Genomic DNA, 19,380 nt, shown 5'->3' with positions numbered 1-19,380 from the left:
GGGGGGGGGGGGGGGGTAGAATATTGGTGTTCCAGTGGAGCTCTGTGAAATCATGAGTTATGGGCACTCTTGACTTAAATGAATATTAAAAAATCAAACATTTCCCCATATCATTTTTATCCTTTATTTAGTTCTGCTTATATTTTACAAGATGATGACTTGATGCCATGATAAATAACAATCTGGAATTCTCATTCAACTTTGAATGTCACATTTTAGTTCTGTGTTTGAATTTTCCTTTCTGAAATTGTTTCACTTCACTCATCCAGTTTAAAATAATTTAAGTGCTATATATGTCATGGCTTTACCATTCGCTATCTTATTGATCTTAATGTAGTGTTTAAAAAAAACCTTTCAACTTTGTCAAAGCCTGAAACAACCTCTGGGCTGATCAAAGTCAGGGCACGGCCTACTTAACACTAATGTACTAACAAATCACTCATGATTATAAGCTGCACGGCTGCTAATAACGCCTTTTCAAATATCAAAATTTTAATTAATTTATTTTATCAATATTATATTAAAATATGCAGCCTGTTAAGTCCTCCACTGACCATAAATGTAAAGCGTATTGAGATGTTGTATAAATGCACCAAATGAGAACCTCTCGTTATGATTGTTATTATTATATATCGATAATATAGGTCTAAGATGGGACATACTGTAGTTTACTCACAAATTGAAATGGAATTTGCAGAGGTAGGAACGACAGTGAACCTAGACAAAATACTCTCGAATTAAGAAAGAGTCGCAACAAACTCTACTGAAATGACGCCGAGTCCAAGAATAGAATCCAAGACTCGAAGGCGAGAGGCAAGTGTTCTACCATCACCCTTGATTTCTAAAGTACTGTGAGTCGTTCTACTAACCGTCAACACTCAACTAGTTTATTTTATTTCATTTTTTATTTGTGTAAAATTAATGTAATTTTATTTTTTCTTTCTCTTATATTATTTCATCTCCTCAAATAGCTTTTACAGACTTTCAATACATGTAACTCAAATTTTATTGTTTTCGAATTCAATTTGTAATCTGATTGGTTGACAAACTTGAGTGTTTATTGTTAGAAAAGAACAACAGTAAGGCAAATGATTTGGGATTCCTATTCCTCTCCCTTATTCCTGCATACTCGGTTCCAGCTACAATCTACACACGTCCAAAGGAATCCCAAAACACTCACCTTTACTGAGTCTGGAGGGAAAGGTAGGGCCAGTCGCAAGATTGTCATTTTTTCATTAATTACTGAGATTGATTTTGTACAGATGGTGGATTGTGAGGTTTCATGACTTGATCAACAAAACTGTTCACTGTATCAATGTAGTCATTTGTGTGGACATAGAAATGTGAGACATGGGGAGATTTGTCCCAGCACTTTGACTGCACATCTATACCAAGGCTGTTTTTCCAGTGGTCAGCAACAGCTTGGCACCTTACAGAATCACTAACTTCGTCACTCTTTGAGAACAAAAACAATGAGGGAGACTGCACAGGATTGTTGTGGAACAGTTCTGATCGCTCCATATAAACCTTGGATGTGTATTTTTCTGTTGCTTTGAGGTACCCTTTAATGGTATTCTTCATAAGTGAGCGCAGAACTGGGTTTTTAAGTGCAGCATTTGAAACCCCATGAGGAATCCCTTGGAAATCAACAGGACTATCAAAAACCTGGCTGCGAATCCTCTCTATCACAGGGGAGTACTTGCTATTGTTAACCATTTGGTTTAGTACTTGGCTATACAAGTATCCACCCACGGAAAAGCCATGCACTAGTAATGGACGTTTTTGGGTGTGTGACGTGGTCAGTCGGTCAAGAACGTCAACTGCCGTCTGTTCAGCCTTCTTTGGTCTCAATACCTTTAATAAAACAGCAATAATAATACATAAATAATTCATTTCTTTTATTGATACCCTAAAACAACTTCCCTGGGGGCAGAACTTATTTAAGTTAGAGCCTTGATCTTATGCATTTACCTCTGCCACTTCCAGTTTGACAGTCATAACATCAGCTCCATGTTTGTGATAAATACTGCCATATTTTTCTAAATGGCGGCTCTTCGCCAGCAGCCATCCAAATAACACAACAATAGGCTTAACTTTGTCATCTTTTGTTAGTTCTGCTGGACAAGGGTGAAAGCCCAGGGAAGATCTGTTGGATGGACTGCTGTGAAATGCTCTGGTAGATGCTGCAGCTGTAAAGCCTGGCTTGATAATCTTTTAAATCAATTGATGCAAATCATTATTAGTTAAGGGTGAAGGCAAGATGATGGGTGATGATGATGGTGTTGGTATGATGATGATAGTGGTGGTCATAATAAGGCTCCAAGTACAACGACTAAGTCCAACCTCAACTTTCCAACCACTGTTTTGTGGTCATTCAAGCTAGAGGATTCAGAAAATGGTGCACTATATATATTGAGTACACTTTTTAATATTTTGCATTTTTTGTTTTCTCTTCCTCATTTTTAAATTATTTTGAATTTTGATTTGAATTTACATTGACATTTCAGCTAAATATCGAAAGCCGTAATAAATTCTGTCACAAAAAAGCTACTTATTATGTGCAAACACTACATGCATGCTGATATTTCATTTATTTATTCATTCATTCGTCCTGTGGTATTAATGCTTTCAATGCTGAGGCCATTTAAGAAAGATATATTCAAAAAAGAGAAAGAATAACCAGCGACTCTTATTAGCTCTTACCGATAGAGTTCTGCGTTTAAAAGTTATTTTAATATTAGTTGTGATAAGAGAAAAAAATATTTTTCGTAAGCTTGTATTTATTATGTTCCTAAGTATCTTTTATCCGATCGGCTAATACATAGCGCGATTTGAATAAAGATCATTTATTCATCGCCTTAAAATAAAACCTTTTTGAGGGTAAAGGAAAGAATCTCAGAGATATTAGGTATCAAAATTATACAAATTGATAAAAGAAGAAAAAATATTTCCATTCTTTCTATCAGTCTACTCTCTATTTAAACCGCACATGACTGAATATTTTCTGACAGTGAACGTGTTTTGTATACAAACTGCATCATCAATCAAATGGTCAATAAAATCAAAATGTAGCCAAAATATTTACCATCCCATTTTGCTACCTACCTTTAAACTCAATCGTTTCACAGACATCTTGGATAGGATGGAAAGTAAATAACAAATTTCCCACAAATGACCCACTCGCAATATGCGATTGAAGCTAGTTTAGGTTCGAACGTGCCCCTTTGTTTGGATTAGTCTGCCCCACAGGGAGACCAAAGACTTGTTTTGATTGGCGGAACGATAAAGCGTGACTAGCTTGCCCTTGAATAACCTTGAGACTCCAGTCGCTTCCACAGGAGGCCCAAACACTAATAAACATCAAGAGCCTTTGCGCGAGTTCCAAATTATCGCTGTGTTCCTCAATAATATTTAAGAGGCTGTCTCTGTAAGACCCTCATATCGCCCAAATTTCATTTATGAGAAAGTAGTCAAAATCACTAATTTGGCCCCCTAGGGGACCCCCCTGAAACTTTGCAAAAAAGCGCCGAGACAATACAAGATTGTTTGTGCTTCGCTCTTAGGCAGTACCTAAATTTGTATATTCACAAATATTATAAATTTATCTCGAAGGATTTTGAGTCATGTGGTTGCTCTCCAAGAAGATGCGAATGAATTTTTTTGTAAAATTAAATAAAAATCTAAGCAGACCATTTGTCCTCTATGATTTAGATGTAATTCTCAAAGTCAGAAATGATTCATTTTCTACTGTTACAGCACCCAAATATTCACAGGTAACGATGGAGCGCAGTCGCATATAGTCAATCAAAAAACTTGTCGTCTAACAACTTAAGCCTATGCGTCTAGGGCTAAAAGGTAATACGGGTAAAAATCACTGAAACACCGTGGTTAAATATTCGTTCCAAATTTATTGTTCTAGTAATTTCTTTTTTAGGAAAAGGAAAACAAAGTTGTTATGATTCAGTTTTTCTCGAAAATATTGTTGGTTGGATATCTGAAATCAGGAATTGTGGGGGACTGAGTGTTTTCTCGTTCAAAATTCAATATACACTTACCCAGTTAGTTTGCCAGCGCAGGTCATCGCTCAAAGTCAGTATATCAAGATTTGACCTTTCTGCGAACTACTTATTAAAACCACAAACAATCATTACAGCTTACACAATTCATAAACACAATTCCTTTCGGTCTCAGATTTCAGATCTCCGACGAACAGCATTTTTTTGAAATAGGTGTACAAACCAATGCCTTTGTATTACGGGCTACATAAACCAGTTGTAAAAACGTTTTGTTTTTTTTTAGTTGGCTTGCTTTATTACTAGTCAAGTGTTTACATTTATGTCTACATAATTCTTATTGATGATTGGTTAACTTACGGTGTGGGTTTAAAAACAAGGGAGGGGGGGGGGGGGGGGATAGCTGGGGATGGGATCCATACTTTTACAGAAAAATATGAAGGCAATTTCCGTGGATGCGTTTATACACGTTCATTATCCAAATTACTCTAGGTTACGGTAACTCAAAAAGCACTCTTCGAAAAGGGATTAAGATTAAGATTAAAACGATGAAACAAATATATGAAAAAGGGCCATAATGTTCAGTTAACATTAAAATCAAATATCATACAAATCTTACAACGCTATGACTATCCATGGTGGGAAGATGAAGTGAATGGAAAAATGAAAGGATTTGAGTTGTAAATAAGCTGAACCCAGAATCGTTGAAACTACTGCTGCTTTCAAACTAATGTAAGAGAACCATCAGACAATTTACATTACAACACTTAAACTATCTTCATATTAATTTAATTCAAACCATCAGTGAATCCGTCTTCATTCTCTACTTTCACATCCCCATAATGCCTTGCGTCTTTGGGGGGTAACCAATCAAAAAATTGTCCCAAATTGAAAGGTTTCTTAATTGAATTTATACTATACCTGCTTTTATCTGTACAATACTTTTTATTAGTTTATAATTCCAAGTTATTTTTGCGTGTACAGATCATCATCAAGAGTTTTGGTCTTATAGAAAATGTATTGACTTACGAAAAATAAATTTACCTTAAGCGTCTTCAAGCTTCTAAGTTTTTTGTTTTTTATTTCTTCATTTTATCTTTGGATACCAAACAAGGTATTTTCAACATGGTCTGATCAGCCTTCAGCAAAATAAGTGGGCCACCCTCTGGTTACCCCCCCCCCCCCCCCCCCCCCCAAAGACGCAAAGTATTATGGGGATGTGAAAGTAGAGAATTCGTGGTAATGTTTCCTTGTCAAATCCTGCAAAGTATAAGCAGAAGAGCATTTGAACCTTTATTAATCCTTTCTTTTTTTTTTTTTATCTTTTTTTTTTTTTTTTTTTTTTTTTCTCCAGTAAATAATTCTCACTATTTCTATCAAGGAGATGATCGAGTAAATAAAGGAATTGGATGGATAGAAAAGTCCAAGGTTTTATAAGCCCCGTTCAAATCAGACTCAAAAAAAAAAAAAAAAACATATAAAAAGAGCAATAATTATTATTTAATTGCTAATTACCTTTTATGCGATATGCGGAAGATCGATCAGTGCTATCAAGTCAATGTCGTAATCAACAGACAAAAGCAATTACAAACAATACCTAAACTTACAAAATTAAGTGCATCCGTAGACTTCGAATCGCAGAGATATGTGTCCATACCAAGACTTGGGACGGATCCTGATGTATCTTGCAATAATGGCGGGCTCCAAAATATGGCCAACTATACTGTTACGGTCACTGTTTCCCGTCAACACTCGACCTCCTTGGTAGTCTTCAAAATGACCTCCACCCAAGCTGTATTGCAAAGAATAGGATTTTACCCATTGGCTAAAATCTTGACGACCTTGTGTTGCGATACCAGTAACCTTGACAACTTTACCCAAATCTACTTGGATCCATTGGTTTGCATTACTCGTTCTTGCCGCCCACGCGCCTGCCTTGCCGCTCTCTTTAACTGTACCAAGTCTTGCCCTGGATGGTAAATGGTTAGCATTCCACATGGAAGAGGCTGTGATACTGGAATCGGGAATGGTTTTGTCTTGCATTCCAAGTGCAGAAAGGCACGTTTCAGCTGGAACATCAAATCCTGAGCGAATGACAAAAGTACAATACTCATCGAACCCCAGATATTAAAAATTACTCAACCACCAAAATAGCCCAATCTTTATTCTTACCTGAAGTGCATCCATAGACCTCAGCCCTCAGGGAAATGAATCCATGCCAACTTTGAGAATGAATCCGCAGATAACGAGCGTATATCGCTTGTTTCAGTTCATGAGTGACGACAGTCGATCGATCAGAATTTCCAGAAAATACCTATAATTTCAAAGACTGCTGTCAAATCCCAACAGTTAAGTTTCTTCCTTAAAAACTAATGCACCAAAAATGAATTGACACCCTCTCCAAGTACATTAGCTAGACGCGATACTTCAATTTGCTCACCTCTGGGTACTGTGCCCAAAGTACACCATCTCTGCTGTACGAAAGTGTGTAACTCTTCACCCACTGGTCATGATCCTGACGGCCTTGAGTCGCTATTTTGGTGATTTTTGCAATTTTTCTGAAGTCTACTTGGAGCCACTGTTCAGCATTACCGTATTTAGCAGACCACGCTCCAGTTCTTCCTCCGCCGGCACGGAAATGTAGCCTACCATTGGCCGCCCTATGAGCGGAATTCCATTCAGAAGAGGCACTCATTTGGGAATCGCTCACAACCTGCGATTGAAGGCCAAGAGCATATCGACACGCTGGGCTGGTAGGAGCTGGAAATCCTTGAACACAAAATAGAATCAAAAGAAAAGATAATTGAAATAACCTTAAAGTTAAAAGAATGTTTATGAATAAAAAGGAACAACTAAAAAGGCAGCTATTTGACATCTTCATTGAATCAATACTTCAAAACTCGATCGCGAGTTAAGTAAAGGCAAAAAAATGGCGGCCAATGTTTGCCTCAGCTTCCTGTTAGGGCTTCTTGTGCTGGTATTACTTACCACTTGTGCATCCGTAGATTTCGAATCTCATAGAAATGTGTCCATACCAAGACTTGGGACGGATCCTGATGTATCTTGCTATAATGGCGGGCGCCAAAATATTGCCAACTATACTGTTACGGTCACTGTTTCCCGTTAACACTCGACCTCCTTGGTAGTCTTCAAAATGACCCCCATCCAAACTGTATTGCAAAGAATAGGATTTTACCCATTGGCTAAAATCTTGACGACCTTGTGTTGCGATCCTAGTTACTTTGACAACTTTACCCAAATCTACTTGGATCCATTGGTTCGCATTACTCGTTCTTGCCGCCCACGCGCCTGCCTTGCCGCTCTCTTTAACTGTACCAAGTCTTGCCCTGGATGGTAAATGGTTAGCATTCCACATGGAAGAGGCTGTGATACTGGAATCGGGAATGGTTTTGTCTTGCATTCCAAGTGCAGAAAGGCACGTTTCAGCTGGAACATCAAATCCTGAGCGAATGACAAAAGTACAATACTCATCGAACCCCAGATATCAAAAATTAAATAGCCCAATCTTTATTCTTACCTGAAGTGCATCCATAGACCTCAGCCCTCAGGGAAATGAATCCATGCCAACTTTGAGGATGAATCCGCAGATAACGAGCGTATATCGCTTGTTTCAGTTCATGAGTGACGACAGTTGATCGATCAGAATTTCCAGAAAATACCTATAATTTCAAAAATTGCTGTCAAATCCCAACAGCAGTTTCTTCCTTAAAAACTAATGCACCAAAAATGAATTGACACCCTCTCCAAGTACATTAGCTAGACGCGATACTTCAATTTGCTCACCTCTGGGTACTGTGCCCAAAATACACCATCTCTGCTGTACGAAAGTATGTAACTCTTCACCCACTGGTCATGATCCTGACGGCCTTGAGTCGCTATTTTGGTGATTTTTGCAATTTTTCTGAAGTCTACTTGGAGCCACTGTTCAGCATTACCGTATTTAGCAGACCACGCTCCAGTTCTTCCTCCGCCGGCACGGAAATGTAGCCTACCATTGGCCGCCCTATGAGCGGAATTCCATTCAGAAGAGGCACTCATTTGGGAATCGCTCACAACCTGCGATTGAAGGCCAAGAGCATATCGACACGCTGGGCTGGTAGGAGCTGGAACCTCTTGAATACAAAATAGAATCAAACAAAAAGATAATTGAAATAACCTTAAAGTTAAAAAAAGTTTATAAATAAAAAGGGACAACTAAAAACAGTTGTTCGACGTCTTCATTGAATCAATACTTCAAAGTGACTATGCATTTTTGTGTGGGCTCCATTGCCACAAGGCTTCTACATTTATCTCCAGCGCGAAAGTTTTCACTATCCATACGGGGAGTGATTAAATGAAGCAAGAAAGGATGCACTGGTTTGATAGGGTGTCCTAAGAGCTCTGAAAATTATATAATTATATATATATTTTTTTTTTTTAATAATTTTATACTCATTGGTGCTGTATGTGTATTGTGATAATTATAACTTACGCAAAAAGACTAGCTGTGAAGAGATAGCCTGCGTTGCGCGGGTTTAATTTCTCTCGAAATAACCGTCTGCGAAACAGCGCCAGAATCCTTGTTACCGTGACCCGAAATAAGAAGCGATTTCTGATTGGCTCTCGCCCGGTTCAATTCTTACGCGAACTCTGATTGGCCGGTAGCATATTCGAATCTCATGTACTATCGTCATGATAAACACAATCGCAAGGGAATTTTATAGCTCGCTTCAAAATGGAAATGTTTTTTTTAGACGGTAAGACAGGCTAATCTTTGCTCATAGAATTATAATTATTATTTATAATTTTCTAATTTATCGATATTTTTCATTTCATAGATTACGAAGGGTGATGACGTCATCACACATATCAGAAAACTATCCACTTCACAAATTGGTCTTATGCATGAGCTTAAAACTAAAGAAAACATCCTATACTATTTTAAACCTTTTTATAGCAATCGTGACTGGTGAATAGGTAAGATCTCCTTAACACCAATGTTATAGTTATTATCAATCGCTATCCAGAAATAAATTCTTCGTTTGCAACCACGTGTATTTTGCTGGTGCTAAAGTACTTTTTGGTTCCAATCAAAAAACAATCCTTATGACCATGTAGAGCTACTTATAATACAACGCTGAGCAAAAAATTGGAGCATTAGAGAATTTGTAAAACGAACTATGAGCGAACGAAGTTACCGATATTTTAGTGTAAATGTATGGCGAAAACTCTCTGGATGATATCTAGTATCATCCAACATGGCGGCCAAAATTTCAAAAAATATATTTAATGACAAAAATTCATCAAATTCACTTCCAACATGTACAAATCTAATTTATAGACTTGTACAACACTAAAAGATTTTGATTTGGCAAAAATATATGTATTTCTTTGACTTTTCAGAAACGTATTGAGCGTAGGGTGAGGATGTTATTATTTTCTTGGTTTATGATGTCACGTGCAAACGAAGAATATTCTCCAAGCTCACCCTCTTTTAGACGATAGACATAGTTAGCCCAAGGACCACCAACACACTCTTGTTCCTTAGATTTGTCACAGGGAGGTTTCCCATTGAACTGGTAGAACTTCGATGCCTCACCCTCGCCATATCTATCGTAGTTCTTCTCAGCATCAGGACCGCTCCAGCATTCCACGATGTTCTGTAAACCAAACACCTTGTAGCCCTTTTCTTTGGCCTTGGCAGCGCATCGACAGACTAGGCTGGAAATTAAGAATTATTAAGTCACACCTTTTAATAAATATCCCAGAGCAGGAAACATGAATTACATGCATGGAGGAGGAGGAAGTGACTGACAAATTTTACTATTTGCTTCCACGGGTGTAGCCAAGCTTTAAATGAGGATTCCAAGATTATCGAAGGCCCACTCTCCCCTCTTTGGTGTCAGATCTACGAGAGACTACGCTCCCAGACGTTCTCACCTGTGTGCTGATTCCTCAAATGTTTTCCCTTCCGGAAATTTGCCATCATTTATAAGTAACTTTGGCATTGTTCTGTCCGCCTTATCGTTAAAGCCACCTACTTTATCATAGGATGTGCTGCATTTCGTAGGAGGCAGGGATGCTGTAAATGTAAAAACAACAAAGCGTGGGTTAGTAAGGTGTATAACAGAAAGAAGGAATGAAGGACACAGATAGCCGAGCGCTAGCTTACTGATGTTGAAGTGAGTTGCCATTGGCTGGTTGGTTGAACGTAGAGTAGTTGTTATAGGTTGTTTACCATTACATTGGAAATTCCGGTAATTCCAATTTTTCTGTAAATGGTACAACCTTCTCCCATCGGAAAATTTCTGGTAAAAGTGGAAATGCTCAATAGGTACCCCATTTGTTCTAGTGATCAGCCCAGAATAAACGGAGAATCGCGTACCATTTACACTTTCCACACATGCAAGTATCTCTCGGCCCCAGAACAGGAAGCCCAAAAGTAGAATTTCCAGTTGATATTGCAAATGAACACAAGCCTCCCAGGAATGACTGGGAAAAGGGAAACAGGGAAACCATTTGCTCATTCTGGATGAAGAGGGAATTCTAGTGGAATTTCCAATCTAATGGTAAAACAACCATAGTGACAGGTTGCTGCTAGGTGGTTGATTAAGAACCTAATTGTTTGGTTGATATTTGGTTTGCATTCTCACGACTTACCTTGAGAATAAGAAAACAACCCAGAGATGGCCACCAACATAAGCATGTGAGTCTCCATCGTTAATCACCTAGTTAAGCGTCAAAAGATAATTAATAAATATATGGCTTTTCCCCCTCACATGGCTTACTTTTGAACATTAAGTGAGCACGGAGAAAAAACAGTAGAAATCGAGTTATTTATGTGTTATGTACGAGATTATACTAACTAAATCAGTGATAAGAAGAACATTCATTTTAGTTAAGATAAAATAAGTGTGAAATAATAAAGTGAGATAAATCCATATTTGGTATAAAATAAGTAGTCGTGATTTAAGTCCTTAGGCCGTGGCTAAACGAGGAAACATGTATCCAGAAACATGCTTACCGCGCGCATGTTTCCTGGATGTTTCCCAGTGTAGCCACATGCCAAACATTGCTGTGTGCAACAAATTTTGCTTCCAAGACGCAAAAAATGTTTTTGCTGTGCGGCAGAAACATTTCATGTTTCCAAGACGCATGGAAACATTGTTTCCCGATGTTCCCTGACAGTTTTGCAACCTTAGGAAACATTTAGGGAAACATGTTTCCTCGCTTAGCCAGGGCCTAACAGAAGTGAGTACAGCTAATAATAAAAGTAACACCAAAATTTATTTTACATATCAGTTAAGAACAGTCAAACTAAAGGAATGAATTTCGCTGGAAAAACCAAAATTCAAAAACCTACGTCTAAAAGTCCAAACAGAATTCTACGGTTAATTCATATAAGGACAAAATAGTAACATGTAGGCATTTTTCTTCTATCTTTATTCGTATTCGCTATAAGCATAGTTTATGGAGTGGAATGGTTTGGAAACTCCATAGAACAAAGCACCGTGAACAAAGCTATTGTTTTGCCTCTTGATGTTGAATCGTACCATCACGTGTTACTGACGGTGCACAATGAACCAAAGCAAGTATGGCTTAAAACGATCATTTCCTTATTATTTTCATGTATGAACACTTTGAAAGTAAAAACTTTCATTCGATAACCAAAAACCACGCGAATAAACATTGCCGCTCAGACACAGTTAAGGCAAAAAACTTTTATGTTTCCTAATACTGTGCACAAATGGAGCAACTTTTCCTTCACTGTGCACGGTCAACGTCATATAAAAATGGATAAAGTCGAACAATAACATAGAACGATAGGTTTCCCAACCATTCCGCTCCATAAACTATGCTTTAAGTAGATGATTATACTTGTATATCTCATATGATTTGGATTGAGTGCAAAGCGCTCAGGACAGCGATGGATAAGCGCTATATTAAATTCTTTCACTAATCATTAATGTATTTTCAATTTCATAGTTTAACTTTATAAGAAGGACAAAATTTAAAGTCAAGTCTCGAGAATTCAGCGTATCCTATTCGACAGGTTCGAAACAATCAGGATCATGTTTACATGTGAGTCAGGTAGAGAGAAATACAGCACAAATTGAAGAATTTTCTTTCTTTCTTTCACGTATCAAACATTGTGTCGTATTTCCCTGTTTCGCTCTTTAAGAAAAAGGACTAGAAGAGCTTAGCAGCCATTTGACGAAAACCTCTCCTTCTCTTTCCTCCAAAACTTCCTCGATTTTCCAAAGTTTTTCTTTTTTTACTTGTCTTTTTTTATTATTTCATTTTCTTCTTTAAAAATGTTCATGTCGAATTCCTTATAAAACGACGGCCTTTTTTTGTTTTCCGCTTTTCCGCCACAATCCAAATATGCAATTGATCATACCATATATTAAGTGAGCTTTCTCTACTCCAACTTCGACCCTAACATATAAAGTAAAGCTTGATATGCTTCTTTCTTTCCTTCATTCTTTCTTTTCTTCCTTCGGTTCCTTTAATATTCCTATCTTTTTTTTAATAAAAAGCATATAGAAATCTGCTGGAATATATAACCTACGCCAGCATATATATTCACGTATTTATCCCTCTTTTCTTACCTTCGAATTCAGGGAATGTTCCTTCTCAGGAGATCCTCAATGATTTACACCGCATCTCTTGCTTCTATTTATACCAAATATTTAAAAACCACATGGCAGTTGCCATCCAAGTTAAAATTAATCAAAAGCTGTTAACAAACAAAAAAAAACAGCGCTTGTGAAAAGACTTCAAAACAGAAAAAAAAAACGGCTTTCAGACTAATTAGTCCAATCGTCTTGTTATTCTGCAATTACCGCCTTAGCAGCAGATCTCCAGAACACTAAGTACAATAATAAAATCTGCTTCGTTTTTTTTTTCACTTTGAGGTTTTTGAGATAGTTTTGCTTTGCATTCTTTAAAAAGGAAGGAAACCTAGAAATAGAAATTTTATTGAAGCAGAATTTTATTGAAAAATTAATTTTGTTAATTTTTAAAATAAGAGACATTATGACCATTCATTGCCAAAGGGCGTTTGTTAATCACTTTAAATTCCAATAGCGCAGCGCACTGATTCTAAAAATAGCTTAAAGATTCGGACAAACATTGCATTCTGTTTAACCGCTACGAGGATTATACGAACCGATTTTATTAGTTTTGCTTAAAGTTACAATAATAACCCATGTAAACTAAGATCAACTGCGATCGGCTGTGAAAATTATCTGCTGAAAGTAAACTTGTAAGTTTGTTTGTCCGAATTTCGCCTTTGTCTTCGTTTTTATGACGTCACGGCTGCGCTGCGCTATTGAACTCCTTCACATACTCCTTTTTTCTTTTTCTTCTTCTTAAATTTTTATAGGAAAGTATATATTACAAATATTTTAAAGAATGTTCGCTTTGTTCACGTAACATATTCTTATGTTTTTTACATTTTTCAATTCATTTTGATTCTAATAACTGTATTAGTGCATCCCTGCAAGGTAATATAAAAAATGCCAGCCTATACCTTTAAGACAGTGAAAAAGTTCAGTACCAGTTTTGCTAAGAAAGTTATTAATTCCTATTTCAGTGTTGGTAGTTTTGTGCTAGTTTTAATTTGCGTTGTTGGGTTTATTGATAACAATTAACAAAACTCAAGTTTACCCTGAAGTAAGGGATATTCATGGCGTTAAATATCGAGATTTATCACACTGTTATCGAAACCAAATGTGTAGTAAAATAAAGTAAACTATCTTGTTTTTCATCAAAGTTTTCTATTCAAACGATGAGAATAAACGTTAAGGATTTGGTTTCATGGATCCGTTATTAATCAAGTATCAGACGTGCATCCTATATTTTTACGCCTTTCCTACGCGCCCTACGCGACATTGTCAAATTTGGCGCCAGCTCAACGCACTTTTAATTTTTCTATGTAGTTTCATCACTTTTTCACAAAAGCCATACATACAGATACCTAATGAGATACAAGATATTAAATGAAATGCAGAAGGTAAAACATGCTTGAATATGTTTGTTTAACCACAAAATTTTGTGGAAAAAAACTTTTTGAACATGTCTTTGCAGTGGCGGATCCAGGGGGGAGGGGGGGGGGGGTCGAAGGGGTCCACGGAACCCTCCTTGAAGGTTTGATCTTTTAGGTAATAGAAATGTATGTCTTATATAAATTTTGTTTAAAAGTATCCACAAGGATAATGTTGAACACGAAATGATAGATATTTGCTGTTATAATGTTTAATTTACCTTTAAGTTCCGTTACTAGATAGTAAATTAGTTGATTAGAGCCAATTTTTTGTCAAACATCGACTAAACAAAAGAGAATTATACACAGTTTAAGAAACGGAACCCCCCTTTGAAAAATCCTGGATCCACCATTGCTTTGTGCAATACTTATGTCTCTGATACAATAGAAGATAAATGAGACCAAATAAGTTTTTTTTAAGTTTTGCATCTCATTTGATATTTCGCATGTTACTACACCCTTTCTGCAATCAAGTGTGTATATATATATACAACGTTCCTGCATTTACGTTTATATCTAAATTATATAACAAAATAATGACAGCCGAGGCAAATGCTGAAAAATAGAGAAACTTTCTCCTCGTTTTTGCAGCATCAAATTTTACTGATTGGTTATGTATATAAGTGGAGTCAGTATGGGAAATTAAGCATACCTAATCAGATAAAGTACTAGTCGGGAAGTCAGTACCGTACCTTTTCCACTTATACGATACCATCCTTATGGGAATCCAAATCAATGTTACGGCGGCATGTTGTACCGTGTACGTGCTGTAGGTCAGTACCGTAGCCGTACTGTGTACGTGCTGTAAGTCAGTACCGTACGTTCCCCACTCATGCGATAACCATCTCCATGGGAAGCCATTTCAATGTTACGGCATTTCGTACCTTGTACGTGCTGTAAGTCAGTACCGTACGTTTCCCACTTATACGATAAACATCCTTATGGGAAGTCAATTCAATGCTACGGCATTTCGTACCGTGTACGTGCTGTAAGTCAGTACCGTACGTTTCCCACTCATACGATAACCACTCTTATGGGAATCCATTTCAATGTTATGGCATGTTGTACCGTGCACGTGCTGTAAGTCAGTATCGTACGTTCCCCACTCATACGATAACCATCCTTATGGGAAGTCATTTTAATGTTACAGCATGTCGTACCCTGTACGTGCTGTAAGTCAGTACCGTGTGTTTCCTACTCATACGATAACCATCCTTATGGGAATCCATTTCAATGTTACGGCATGTCGTACCCTGTAAGTGCTGCCAAATCAGTACCGTACATCTCCTACTCGTACGTTAACAATTCTTATGGAAAGCCATTTTAATGTTACTTAATGTCGTTCACTTTTTAGGTTGCTCCGCGGTCCCTGAATATTATGGCATGTCAGTACCATGCGTTTGTCACTAGTACGGTATCTTCTACATACTCTGGTATGATACCCATTCTTATTCCGGGAAGCCGTTCCAATTGCTCATACATTACGTTTTCCAGTCACTCGATCGATTACATCGTGAAGACTAAAAGTGGACTTAAATTTATCTGGTTCTTCATACAGGTTTAATGTGATCGTGCCACTACGCTCGACTTTCTGGAAAAGAACCGGCGCTTTGAGATGACGCCACAAACCAGACAAGAATAATTAATTAATTTTGTTAACAATCATTCTAATATTACATGAGATAAGATACGGGAGGGAAGGCGACTAGTGGCGTGAGTCACTAATGCGTCGCTTCTCTTAGTCAACTTCTAAATTCAAAATCAACTTCTAGTAAATTCCAATTCGATCTTTAGGGATACGATAGGGCTGCGCTACACTCTTATTTCTCCTTTAGCACTATAATGCGAACAAATTGGTTACTGACTAGTAAGATGATTTATCTTCTAGTTTGTCGGGAAAACCCCATACCAACTATGCAACTATGAATAGGATTATCACATTGCTATCGCGTTTTTCTTTCGAGTTTTCATATCATATCGCAAACATGCAAGTCCGAGAGCAAGTGAGTGATATCGTATGGAAAACAATTGAATAAAAATATATCAAATATTACACATTTAAGGTCGATACCGATAAAATCTCAAAGTTTACCGTGAAGGGATATCGTATCACTTCAATGAAATGGGTTTTTTTTTCTTTCACGGTTTTATTATACTAATATCGAACCTAAATGCTATAAAACAAAGTATGAAATGAATCGGAATATTCCATCGAAGTTTTCAATTCAAACCATGAAGGATTCGATTTCATGATAACGGATCTTAATCAATTCCGTCAATTCATTAGACGTGCCATACTAAGCAAGACTATGTTTTTCTGAATTAGTGAAACCTAGTTAGAAAAAGCATGTTAAAGTAATAAAAATAATAATTTTAAAACCTCGCGAAGAGCATCAGATGCCTCCAACAAAGGTTTTCTCATACAATTTTGATTTCATATCTTCGCGATTTTTGAGCTTGCTTCCATCAAACTTGACAGTTTTACTACTTTTAACGTGCTCTTTTCTGTGAGTTTTGGAATTACAGGATAAAAGCTCATTCCTCAGACGTGCAGAACTACTTTATTCAGAAAGAATTAATATTGGGCTCTCCCGCTAAGAGCGGTCCGGTGGATTTGGGTTCGCAAAATCGATTCTCTTTATTTTTTGTGGGGGAAAAGATTTTGGTATGCATCAACTAGAAAAAAAATTTTTTTTAATAATTTTAATTTTGAGCTTCGTTAAACGCCAAAACATGTTTTGCCCGTGTCTGGCTATTTGGATAGCTCATGCTGTCGAAGGTCGCATTTGGGTAGACTTTAAGAGCCCTGCCGCTTCAAAACTATTTTTAACGTATTTCCAAATTTTAACTACACTGTTAACTTTATATACTTTTCATCTGCTATGCTATTTTAAAAAAATATGAAGATATAACTAGCTAAAAACTAGTGTGAGCTGCGTCGGTGTTTCTAATGAAACAGTAATGATAAAAGGGTAAATTATACATCGTGAAAAGATGAAAAAACTTACTGACGTTTCGGACGCTAGTCCTTCGTCGGAGTAAAAGAGGAAAACTCTCTTTTACTTCGGAGTAAAAGAGGAAAACTCTCTTTTACTCCGACGAAGGACTAGCGTCCGAAACGTCAGTAAGTTTTTTCATCTTTTCACGGTGTATAATTTACCTTTTCATCATTACTGTTTAAAAAAAATAGCTATTTTCCTTTTGCTAACGAAGTAGAGCAAATTTTGCTAGGTATGATCCGTCCCTACGTTAGGATAACCATACATGGTACAATGGTTTTTCATTGTCAACCATGGTCAACCATGTTTTGACTGTGGTCTAACGAATAATGATGACCATGGCACAAAGTCAACAAGGGTCAATAGAAATTTTGTTTGATTTTACCAAAAAAAGGCACAAATTGATCTAAATATGAAAAAATATAAGGAACAAAAGCTAAAAATCAAAATTTGAATATCCTAAATATATTTATTAATATTATTTATTAATATATTCTTATAGTCATGACCATGTTACACTGACTGTCAACCATGGTCAAAATATATTAATGATGACCATAGTACACAGTCAACCATGGTCAAAATATTATTACCATATATAACTATCTACCTTTTTGCTAGCCAAAATGTCAACTGTCTCCTTAGGAAAACATGATAATAACACTCTTCTGTTAGCCTGCGTCACATCCGGAATTTTCTTCGTTTTCAACCATTCCCAAGAGAATTAAATAACAAAAGACACGGCGGCCATGTTGGAGGATATAACAAAAGAATTCATTGACAATTCTTTTGTTAAGTTCCTCCAACGTGGCCGCCGTGAAAACCATCAATTGAAAAATATTCTTAATATTTATTTCCTGTTATTGTTACCCACTACTGAAACTCTTTCCGGTGCATTAATGACATATTCAATTCCATCTCTACACACTTGCAATATTAAAGTGCTACTATGACGAAAATCGCTCAAACTTGGATTCAGCTGAAACTTCCTAAGAATACTCTTTAAAACTCTTTAAAGGTCCAATAATCACTGTATGAAGTGTTTTCTCGATATTCAGGACGAAAGTATGATATTTTTACGATTATTTTTTGGAGTCTGTGACGTCATACACTCAACATCAAACATTGCTACATATATTTCTTTGTATATAAATCCTTAATTTATTTTATTCCTATGAAGCCCACAGGGTGCCTAATGTGCTTATTTCACATTACTTGTGACTATGATTTATATTTTGGGGTGTTTGGGTATTTCTTTCTCCCTTTTCTACTGATATTTTGATCATAAACTACAAAGAAATGTATGGAGCGATGTTCGATGTTGAGTGTATGACGTCACAGACTCCAAAAAATAATCGTAAAAATGTCATACTTTCGTCCTGAATATCGAGAAAACACTTCATAGAGTGATTATTGGACCTTTAAAGAGTATTCTTAGGAAGTTTCAGCTGAATCCAAGTTTGAGCGATTTTCGTCATAGTAGCACTTTAAGTCTTATTAGAACCTGTATACTGTTTGTATACTGTACTGTGACAGTGGACTGGTGATTGGCCTGGACACCAAACTCCAGTATGTACGCGGGCTCATAGACGGTGTTTTGGCACCTCGTGTGTTGTGTTATTCACTGGTAACCAACGTCAATAAAACGTTTCTTTAGATAAAAATACCGTATGTAGCTGTTTCCATAGTAATCAGCGTATTCAGCAATTATTTGATTGACAAGAGATTAACTTAATCTCTTAGCGTTCTACCCTTTTAATTCAGTATAGTGTAACACTCGTTTGAAGTAAGACGAACTTTCGGGATTAATATCTTTATGTAATTGTTTTAACTGACCCGCCAACGTTGGTAAGTCCTCAACCTTATTGTATTTCTTTTAATCTGTAGCACAACTGATTACTTTGTTGTGTATTTCACCTTGTGAATCATTTTCCCATAAGTAACAACAATTGTAAACAGAGCAATAGGCTAACTATAGATAATCCTTATTTTAGTTGACCAGATCATTACCAGATTCAATAGTGCAAGAATAAAAAGGATTTGCGTACTCAACTATGGCAGTGGTTTCTTTTTGATACGATATTATTGAGAAATCCCGTACACCGTATAATCTCTGTTCAAAAGTAGTTTTTTTATAATTTTGGAAGCTGAATTAATTTGCTCAACAAGAGTTTGATATCATGCAATGGGTTCTATTGCAAAACTGGATGCTGAGGACATGGATTGGATCACTGTCAGGCATGTAACGTTGAAGTCTTATTTTGCTTTTCACTTTTATTCAAATTCAATTTATTATGGAGTTAACTTGCTGAAATCTTGC

General features: G+C 36.7%; 2 protein-coding genes and 1 long non-coding RNA gene across 5 annotated transcripts; 1 reads left to right on the top strand and 2 right to left on the bottom strand.

The window, feature by feature from the left end:
• Nucleotides 1-109: 109 nt before the first annotated feature.
• On the bottom strand, nucleotides 110-3,233 carry LOC116303701 (transmembrane protein 53). Its single transcript, XM_031713290.2, has 3 exons — nucleotides 3,106-3,233; nucleotides 1,972-2,211; nucleotides 110-1,854 (listed from the first exon to the last, which is right to left on the bottom strand). Exons 1-3 carry the CDS (start codon nucleotides 3,130-3,132, stop codon nucleotides 1,240-1,242), a joined length of 882 nt encoding a protein of 293 aa, XP_031569150.2. The 5' UTR covers nucleotides 3,133-3,233; the 3' UTR covers nucleotides 110-1,239.
• Nucleotides 3,234-3,888: 655 nt separating this feature from the next.
• LOC116303700 (uncharacterized) lies at nucleotides 3,889-12,746 on the bottom strand. 3 transcript variants are annotated; one of them, XM_089040083.1, is made up of 12 exons: nucleotides 12,626-12,746; nucleotides 10,674-10,741; nucleotides 9,954-10,095; nucleotides 9,502-9,734; nucleotides 7,818-8,146; nucleotides 7,552-7,693; nucleotides 7,002-7,475; nucleotides 6,454-6,782; nucleotides 6,186-6,327; nucleotides 5,621-6,097; nucleotides 5,231-5,273; nucleotides 3,889-4,405 (listed from the first exon to the last, which is right to left on the bottom strand). In XM_089040083.1, the coding sequence occupies exons 2-10, from the start codon at nucleotides 10,729-10,731 to the stop codon at nucleotides 5,625-5,627; spliced, it is 2,322 nt and encodes a 773-aa protein (XP_088896209.1). In that variant the 5' UTR covers nucleotides 10,732-10,741; nucleotides 12,626-12,746; the 3' UTR covers nucleotides 3,889-4,405; nucleotides 5,231-5,273; nucleotides 5,621-5,624. The 3 variants fall into 3 exon arrangements, with proteins under 3 accessions (XP_088896209.1, XP_088896210.1, XP_088896208.1); XM_089040084.1 differs by having other exon boundaries at nucleotides 3,889-4,402; XM_089040082.1 differs by lacking the exon at nucleotides 3,889-4,405 and having other exon boundaries at nucleotides 5,104-5,273; nucleotides 12,626-12,745.
• Nucleotides 12,747-18,513: 5,767 nt separating this feature from the next.
• On the top strand, nucleotides 18,514-19,112 carry LOC148905513 (uncharacterized). Its single transcript, XR_016121728.1, has 2 exons — nucleotides 18,514-18,908; nucleotides 19,055-19,112. It is a non-coding gene; the product is annotated as an uncharacterized LOC148905513 (long non-coding RNA).
• Nucleotides 19,113-19,380: the final 268 nt, after the last annotated feature.

Source organism: Actinia tenebrosa, unplaced genomic scaffold, assembly GCF_029948245.1.
Source record: "Actinia tenebrosa isolate PJP-AT-01 unplaced genomic scaffold, QUT_ActTen_1.0 PGA_scaffold7__59_contigs__length_16204524, whole genome shotgun sequence".
NCBI lineage: Eukaryota > Metazoa > Cnidaria > Anthozoa > Actiniaria > Actiniidae > Actinia > Actinia tenebrosa.
The sequence above is the reverse complement of the archived record's forward strand: the minus strand, read 5'-3'. Positions and strand labels throughout refer to the sequence as shown.

Bases quoted from the DNA above. Each gene is read 5' to 3' on its own strand.
- LOC116303701 (XM_031713290.2), bottom strand. From the start codon at position 3,132: ATGTCTGTGAAACGATTGAGTTTAAAG. The intron at 2,212-3,105 runs GTAGGTAGCAAA...TTGATTTAAAAG, and splicing joins TGAAACGATTGAGTTTAAAG to ATTATCAAGCCAGGCTTTAC. The intron at 1,855-1,971 runs GTAAATGCATAA...GTTTTATTAAAG, and splicing joins TCAAACTGGAAGTGGCAGAG to GTATTGAGACCAAAGAAGGC.
- LOC116303700 (XM_089040083.1), bottom strand. From the start codon at position 10,731: ATGGAGACTCACATGCTTATGTTGGTGGCCATCTCTGGGTTGTTTTCT. The intron at 10,096-10,673 runs GTAAGTCGTGAG...TTACATTTACAG, and splicing joins GTTGTTTTCTTATTCTCAAG to CATCCCTGCCTCCTACGAAA. The intron at 6,098-6,185 runs GTAAGAATAAAG...TCATTCGCTCAG, and splicing joins GGTCTATGGATGCACTTCAG to GATTTGATGTTCCAGCTGAA.